This window comes from Nicotiana attenuata, unplaced genomic scaffold, assembly GCF_001879085.1.
Source record: "Nicotiana attenuata strain UT unplaced genomic scaffold, NIATTr2, whole genome shotgun sequence".
Taxonomy (NCBI): Eukaryota; Viridiplantae; Streptophyta; class Magnoliopsida; order Solanales; family Solanaceae; genus Nicotiana; species Nicotiana attenuata.
The window spans coordinates 146,077-155,063 of record NW_017672410.1 but is presented as its reverse complement, the minus strand read 5'-3'; the positions used below and the strand labels follow the sequence as shown (position 1 = coordinate 155,063).

At 39.2% G+C, this 8,987-nt stretch overlaps 1 protein-coding gene across 1 annotated transcript; it reads right to left on the bottom strand.

Annotated features, from left to right (window-relative positions):
* Nucleotides 1–1,873: 1,873 nt before the first annotated feature.
* Nucleotides 1,874–3,465, bottom strand: LOC109213087 (protein MARD1-like). The gene is made up of 2 exons (XM_019376842.1): nt 2,744–3,465; nt 1,874–2,326 (listed from the first exon to the last, which is right to left on the bottom strand). Exons 1-2 carry the CDS (start codon nt 3,304–3,306, stop codon nt 2,167–2,169), a joined length of 723 nt encoding a protein of 240 aa, XP_019232387.1. The 5' UTR covers nt 3,307–3,465; the 3' UTR covers nt 1,874–2,166.
* Nucleotides 3,466–8,987: the final 5,522 nt, after the last annotated feature.

The following is an 8,987-nucleotide window of genomic DNA, read 5'->3' as shown; positions in this document are numbered from 1 at the left end:
GTGTGTGTTGCATAACTGATGTGAAGAAAGTGGGAAAGTGGGGATTGGGACGTGAGTGTGTGGGAATGTGGGGTGAGAGAGATGAAGGGAGATACGTGAAAGGTGGGAAGTTAGGCCAAAAATGGGTATTTATGGGAATGGAATTGTTATCTAATTAAAAAAAATCAGATTTTTGAATTCTTTTTTTTAGAAGATAAATTAAAATATTAAATAAGAAGATTAACTAACATTTCTTACAATATAGGAAAACCATATATTTACATGTACTTTAAGTGATAGTAAAAAAAATACTATAACTTATTATAATTCTAATTAAAGAAATAAAAAGAATTTCTTTATAAATAGAAATAAAACATGTATTCTAAGAATGTTAATATATATTTTATAGTTTTTAATTTTTTAAATAAACTCTACTAAAAGTAAGATAAAAGTTTTAAAATATAACGATAAGACCTAAAAGAAATATTTACACTAAAATATTATGGAATTCGGTGTGGTCAAAAATTAGTTGTTCACAGTGGCTATATTTTAAACTGCATATATAAAACTGGCTACCTGATATCATTTCCACAAGAAAATGTCTTCCTCTAATTAACCCAAAGGATCAAGGATTTTTAAGTTATCCTTCTCATTTAGAGAATATAGATATTTTCCAAATGTAGCTCTGTTTTGACATAATTATTTCATTAAAATTCTTTGTTTTCAACAACAAAAAAAAAGAGTACCAAGTTAGTATATTAGTACAAAATGCGTTTGAACTTAAAAATGTACTATTATTTTTTGGCGTAAGTTAAATCTGAAACAATGGGCGAATAGCCGAATATACACCTAATATCTGCACAACTACATCAACCACTGCCTCTCAACTTCCAACTTCAAATATTATAGCCTTCAAATATTTGAGGTGAAAATACATATTAGCCATAGTTAGATAAATAAAAAATGTAGAAGATACCTATCATGTTATTAGTGATTTGGTGTACACAAGTGTTATCATTTTACTTTGGTGGAGTTTACAACAAATAGTGCCAAAGGGCTTTTTAATTCTCCACACAAACTTATAGTCCGTTTGGCTAAGCTGCAAAAATCAGCTTATTTTGAGAAGTGTTTTTTTTCAAAAGTGCTTTTATCAAAAGTACTTTTGGTGAGAAGCAGTTTGTGTTGGCTAATTAGTTTGAAAAACACTTCTGAGCAGCAATTAGTGTTTGGCCAAGCTTTAAAAAACTGCTTCTAAAGTGTATTTTTCTCAAAAGTGCTTTTGGAGAGAAGCTACTTTTTTCTGCTTCTCCAAAACTGCTTCTGCTTCTCCTCAAAAGCACTTTTTTTTCCTGACAAAAGCTTGGCCAAATACCTCAATTTTTGGCCAAAAGTGCTTTTGGCTAAAAAAAAAAAAAAGCACTTTTGGCCAAAAAGAAGCTTGGCCAAACAGGCTATTATACTCTCTCTATTTCAGTGAACCTATTTCCTTTTTGATCAGTTCAAAAAAGAAGGACCCCTTTCTAAATTTGGAAACAATTTAGCTTAAACTTCCAATTGTATCCTTAACGAGAAGATTTTATAACCATACAAATACTCTGGATCCGTTTTTAACTTGTTTAGGACCACAAATTCAAAAGTTTTTATTTTTTCTTAAACTTCGTGCCCAGTCAAACAAGTTCACATAAATTGAAACCGAGGGAGTACCAAATATTGTGGAACTATTTTTTTTGTTTTTTTTTTGGGATCACCATATCTTGTCAAGTTTATTGGAGTCAGTTCATTTATTTAAAGTTTTGATGAGTACTGTCCCATAAAGCTAATTTCAATCAAACTAAACTTTTCACCTTTTCTCTTTAGTGGAGAATCATTTTGAATTTGTCCCATGCACTCCACACAAAAAAATGCCTCTGTTTCTTTTTACTCTTTACATCAATCTTTTAGACATAGAATCATACACAGAGATAAGTAGAACAAAAAAGTGCTATAGTTCAGAACTTTTCATTGCTGCATTTTAGCTTTTTTCTCTACATCCAAATCAAAATTGGAGTAAATACAAAAAAAAAAAAAAAAAAAAAAAAAGGCTACTCCTAATGGAGTTGTTTCTCATATGTATAAGTATTCCCGAGTATATATAGATTATATTTACTTATGATCTATATATATTATTAATTAATTTATTCAATTTTATTAAATGGCCAGAATTCCAGTTGCAAATATTTGGCCATTTCCATAAGGTGAGCTTGCAACATCAACAGATCTTGCAATTTCTGAACTACACTTCTCTTTGTGTTCATCAATTGCTATTTGTCTATACCGACACTCTGTGCTACAAAATGCTTTCTCTCCCCTGAAAAATTATTAACAAATAAATATTAGTACACTTATGTTAAAGAGTTTAACTTTTATACGTTAACCAATAAATTAATTATAGGTAATTGTATAACATAAGTGAAATTCGATAATTTTTAAAAAATAACACAAGTAACCTATTAGTTAGAGACAGATCGATGATTTAAATTCTATAAGTATTTTTAACGTTCTTAAATTAAACTCATTATATTTTTAAAATTATAGTTTCAATCAACTATTTGTTGCAAATTTTAGTGAATTTTTACACATAAATTTATACTGGGTTCACATAAATTTTTACACATATACTACTATTAGTACGTGTGTAATTATACTAATAGTGTAATATTATTAAATATGAGATAAAGGTAAATTAAACCGAAAAAATAAATAAAATTGGAACTTGAGGACGTACCTATACATGTATATGTCTTTTCCGTGTAGCTTTTTTTGACACAAATGACATGAACTGAGAAAATCAGAATCTGGACACGCCGGAAAATCCCCTAATCTCGCCGGAGATATGTCAAAAACGCTCGGACGATTACATTTTCTGGCCTGAACCGCCGTTCCACCGCCGTATACCTTAGTGTAAGATTTGTTACCTGGTGCACGACAAGTAACAATTGTATATTCTTCAAAACTATCCATTTCTGTTTCGTCAAATTCCGGTTTATATAAAGCTGAATTTTTGGTTGAATTAACTGGAATTGGAAGTGTCCTATTTGAATTCCGATTGTAAACAACGGCTTTGTTCGCCGGAGTTTCGCCGTATTTTCCACCGGATTTTTCTAGTGCAGCTACAATAGCCAATCCAACTCCACCAAAATCAAAGCTTTTTAACCCTCTTGGTGATTGAATTTTGAAATCTAGTGGACTTCTTGGGCTAGTGGCGCCTTCCATTATCCCCTTCCGGCTACCGGAAAATGCTGCTCCGGTGAGTTTTCCGATCACCGGCGTTGATCTTTTGCCTATCATGATTTATAGTTCAAAAGATTTTCTAAGTTGTATTTGTAAGAAATGAAGCTGTTTTTGCCTAAGGCTTAAGGCTTGAGTCTTTGCAAAGCTCTTTATAGAATGGCTCTTTATACAAATGGTTTAGTTTTGCAATATGATGGAGTTGTTAGATAGCCCATGGTTTAGTTTGGTAGGGTATTATAGAGAGATGATTGACACAATAAAAAAATGAAAAAATCAAGTGAGATAATTGAGTCACTTTATTTTATTTACTCCCTCCGGTCTACTTTAATTAATTTTTTTGGCTGATTAGCACATGTTGTCTTTTCTCGTTTTCTTTCGTCTTCCAGAGCCGAGTGTCTATTGAGAACATCCTCTCCATCCCATCGGGATAGGATAAGGTCTGCGAACACACTATCTTCCCCAAACCTCACTTATAATATTTTATTGAGTCGTTGTTGTTGATTATTTTCGCACATATTAAGGAACTCACATTTTAACATAATTAACAATGAAATAGATTATATTAGGCTTAATTTATTCATTGCAAATACAACATACTCCTAAAGTTTTTACCACAAGGCAACTGAAAAAAAAAAAGAGTTAATTCTTTTTTAATATTTGAAAAAAGCGAATATTATGGATCATAAAAAAAAGACAAAAAAAATCAATTAAAGTGAACCGAAATAAATAGTATAGCACAATTATTAAATTGGATTCCAAAGCAATTTTCTAAAATGTCACTTGTCAATGACCAATTTTTCAAGAAACGTCTATGTCCAATAATTGGGACCCAATCCCTAGGTGGGACCTCACATTGCCGATCAAAAGATTCCGGCGAGTTTGATCGCCGGCGATTAGTGTACGTGTCGAGGATGAGAAGAAAGTGTCAAGATTGTAATTATTGGTGGGACCACTAAATGGGGTTTGGAGCCCATTAATTTATTTTTGTGTTTTTTGTTTTTAGTGTGGTGGGACCCAGGCCTGTGGCTATTGGAATATGTGGGGCCTATTGCTTTTGGAATGGAAAGCGATTTGTGGCGTTAGCTGAAATTACAGAAGTACCCTTTCAAATCCCACAATGTACTTTCTTTTTCCAAATAAAAAACTCCTTAAAAGATTTTATTCTTTTTGGAAAAAAAGAAATCGAATTTTTAAAGTGTTAAAGACCTTTTAAACTGAAGGATTCTCCATTATGAAGGAAAAAGTAAAAGCCAAGAAGAACTAACAATTTGAATTTGACTAATTTTTCCTTAAAACATCGATCTTTCTCTTCTTTCTTTTTTTTTTTCAAAAAAATAATTATTATGATTAATTCAAATTCAGAGTTGAGCATAATAAAAGAAACGGAAAAGGGTTCAAAATGCCCCTAAACTATTGGAAAAGGTTTAAAAATACCTGTATTGGGTGATACCCTTTTTTGCTTGAGCCCGACCGGGTTGGATCCGGTCCGGAGCAAGTCGGGGCCATCGAACCCGACCTGGATGCAAGGACGACGGCCACGTCTACAACCGAGGTCGAGTCATTTCGAGACCGTTACAGAGCTCGAAAGGAATCACCACCGGATGGAGAAACACACAAGGTCGGAAGCCGGGCTCGTAACGGATAACCAAGCGTCGCCGGATATCTCGCCCAAACGTGATTTTCTCAACCACTTCAGGCCATTAAGGCGTAATTACAGGGATCCACGATGTAATCAATTTACCTACCTTATTTTTACCCTTAATCAGAATGTATAAATGGGTATCTCTCTAAATTCTTATGGGGCATAAAGCGCAATTGTTCTAAGCAATATTATATTCTGCGATTATTTACTTTAACAGCAATTGTTGAGTCTTTATCTTTATTTTCCTCAACCTAAAAGCCTTTTGTATCTTTTAGTTCACGGATCCTTAAAACCCCATGTAAATTCAATTGTTATCCGGATTCGAGGGTAAACAGTTTGGCGCCCACCGTGGGGCTAAGGATATTGGTGAGCTCTTTGATACTCTTTCTTGACGCGTCGCAATACACTGGTTCTTTGCAAAAGAGTCCATCTTACATTCAAATTACCAACTCATAGAATGGCACAATCAATTAACAACGAACTTGAACAGCAGACAGGAAACAATGGAATGCCCGGGCTCGAAAACCCGATAGATGCCGGTTCCCGGATGGCGCTCAACACTGATCAGGCCTCCGGATCATCGCATAGCGTCCGGGGAGAGGACGATTCGAGGGCCCAGGCAGTCGGCGAAGAGACTATCAACCTTAAAATGATTTTTGACATGCTGCAAGCCCAGCAATCGGCTATAGCTCAGCTCCAGAGCCGGGTCCAGGAGCCTGTCAGGTCCGAGGAGGCTCCCCGTACAGCTGCAATCATCAATCCAACCCCAGTACAGCCGGAACGGGGTGGGCCGGATGCTGATTCTGCTGTTCTTAGGAGGCTAGAAGAACTGACCAAACGAATCGAAAGGGGGGAGGAAAAAATCGAGGCCAACAATAAAAAAGTAGAAACATACAACTCCAGGGTCGACCAAATACCAGGTGCACCTCCGGTCCTGAAGGGCCTTGACGCTAAAAAGTTTGTACAAAAACCGTCCCCATCCAGTGCCGCCCCAAAACCTATCCCTAAGAAATTTAGAATGCCCGATATCCCGAAGTATAATGGGACCTCGGACCCAAACGAGCATGTGACAGCATACACATGCGCGATTAAGGGAAACGATCTCGAAGATGATGAAATCGAGTCAGTTTTGTTGAAAAAGTTTGGAGAAACCTTGTCCAAGGGGGCAATGACGTGGTATCATAACTTACCGCCAAATTCCATCGATTCGTTCGCCATGTTAGCCGATGCCTTCGTGAAAGCTCACGCCGGGGCGATCAGGGTAGAAACAAGGAAATCCGACCTATTCAAGGTCCGACAGCGCATAAACAAGACACTCCGGGAATTCGTGTCTCGATTTCAAATGGAGAGGATGGATCTTCCCCCAGTCACGGATGACTGGGCAGTACAAGCCTTCACTCAAGGATTGAACGCCAACAGCTCAGCCGCATCCAGGCAATTAAAGCAAAGCCTGATCGAGTTTCCAGCAGTTACGTGGGCAGACATCCATAACCGGTACCAATCGAAGATAAGGGTAGAGGACGACCACAGTGGAGCGAGTTCGGATTCGCCATCCACGCATAGGAATTTCGATCGACCTCGTAGGGAAAACTACAAAGATTCAAGACCGAACAAGGAAAGATATCGGCCGTATCAGGATGATAGGAGGCCTAAATTTACGAGGAACGATCGCGGCTATGAGAGTAGCAGAAGACCGTTACCGAAGGCCAACCTCGGGAAAGCCGTCGATAGACAGGAAGCACCCCGATTAGCTGAATATAATTTCAGTGTCGATTCGGCTACCCTGGTGTCGGCAATCGGACGTATCAAAGAAGCCCGATGGCCCAAACCCGTGCAGTCCGATCCGTCGAGGAGGGATCCCAAGTTAATATGTAAGTACCACAACACACATGGCCACAGAACCGAAGATTGCAGGCAACTGCGGGAGGAAGTTGCCCGGTTGCTCGATGAAGGTTACCTTCGAGAATTTCTCAGTGATCGGGCCAAAAATCATTACGAAAATCGAGATCGACCAGCTGATAGGAAGGAACCCCGGCACACCATAAACATGATAATTGGAGGGGAAGACGCACCTCAAGTACCAATACTGAAATGTACCAAGATATCGATCACAAGGGAGAAGCGGATCAGGGATTATGCACCAGAGGGAACACTGTGTTTTAGCAACGAGGAAATCGATGGACCAGCACAACCCCATAACGACGCTTTGGTAATATCCATGATGGTCCGAGACACTAAAGTCAAGCGTGTCTTGGTCGATCCCGGAAGCTCGGCTAACATAATTCGGTCGTGGGTCGTCGAACAGTTGGGACTGACAGGGCAGATAATTTCTGAGGTAAGAGTATTGAATGGATTTAATATGGCTACGGAGACAACACGAGGGGAAATAACTCTGATGATCGACGTGGGCGGAGTTACAAAAGCGACCAAGTTCTGTGTTATCAAGGGCGATATGAGGTACAACGCCCTGCTCGGAAGACCTTGGATACACGACATCGGGGCCGTACCGTCCACGCTGCACCAAATGCTGAAATTCCCATCTGCCGAGGGGGTCATCACTGTGTACGGGGAGCAATGCGCCGCAAGAGAGATGTTCGCAGTAGATGAGGTGTCCAAGGCAAAATAGCAGTCAAAGTGTAAGCCTCCGGTAAAAGAGGCTGAACCAGAATCTACCTTCGGAGAAGACTTCTTCTTTCCCCGATCTTTCGTGACTCCGGATGAGTCCGATGCCACCAAATCAACGGTCGAAGAGCTGGAACAGATCCCTATTCGTTCGAGTGCGCCAGACCGAAAGGTATACCTGGGCTCGGGTTTAACTACCGAGCTCAGGAAAAATTTGCTTTCTTTTCTTGCTGCTAACGAAGATGTATTTGCTTGGTCCCATTTGGATATGACAGGCATACCCCCGGAGGTCACGACTCACAAGTTGAGCACAGACCCAAAATTCCGGCCAGTCAAACAAAAGAGAAGGCCCCAATCCGAGGTCAAACAGGCTTTCATCCACGAGGAGGTAACTAAGCTATTAAACATAGGGTCCATCCGGGAAGTTAAATACCCCGAATGGTTAGCTAACGTAGTTGTAGTACCCAAAAAGGGTAATAAATTAAGAATGTGTATAGATTATAAAGATCTAAATAAAGCTTACCCCAAGGATTCCTTTCCTTTGCCTAACATCGATCGAATGATCGATGCCACGGCCGGCCACGAGACGCTAAGTTTTCTCGACGCCTATTCCGGATATAATCAGATCCGGATGGATAAGGACGATCAGGAAAAAACGTCCTTCANCCTGCCATCTCTGAAATTGCTGGGTCAAATGTACGACCCCACAAGACTTTCTGAGTTCTTAGTTTCTGCTGCCAAAGACCTCTATCACTGGGCATTGTCCTCAGAGCGCCAGGTTCTCTAACAGTTTCCCGTTTTCATTTGCTAGATCCTTCAACAGACTTTCCTTTCCAGCTTACTAACCCCACAATATCATCTTCAGACATGGCTTTCTCAACTTGACTCTTTTTAGACTTGCCGCTGCCCTTCACGAAAGAACCATTTTGTTTCTCAATAGTTTTATCAGAAACTTTATCCACATACTTTTGAGCTTTCATAGATTGTTGCACTAAGGAACCCGGTTCCTTTGGAGCATTTTTGTCAATCCCACTTACTGGAACACTCTTGTCAGTAGCAAATTCCCTTTGATTCATCATCCTATTTTTCCTTGTCTTGACACTCCTCCTACTTTTCTGCAATATATACTCAAAACCTTCTTGCTGTTGTGACCTGATAATGGGTGCCTTGGGGGATGATTCTAAGAGCTTAGGGAGATCAGGAGACGCAGAAGTAGGTTTACCTGGAAGGGAATCAGGTGCTTCAGCAGGTATATCTGGGAGTGTCTTATGAGCCAAAGACTCGAGGAGTACTATGGTTCTTACATCGCCTAGGAATGGAGTTTCTTCCCCCTGATACTCAGATGAGAGATGTGCTCCTTCAGTAATCAGACTCTCAGCAGCGACAGCCATGATGTTATGCGATGCTTCCTTTTCTGGTGACTCTGTGAGTGTCACCAAGTCTAACATTGAGGAGTTCAGATACTGATCAGGAT

What these genes read in the sequence shown, in the direction of transcription:
- LOC109213087 (XM_019376842.1), bottom strand. Translation starts at nt 3,306, where the DNA reads ATGATAGGCAAAAGATCAACGCCGGTGATCGGAAAACTCACCGGAGCA. An exon ending in AAAGACATATACATGTATAG is followed by an intron (nt 2,327 to 2,743) that starts GTACGTCCTCAA and finishes ATAATTTTTCAG; the next exon opens with GGGAGAGAAAGCATTTTGTA.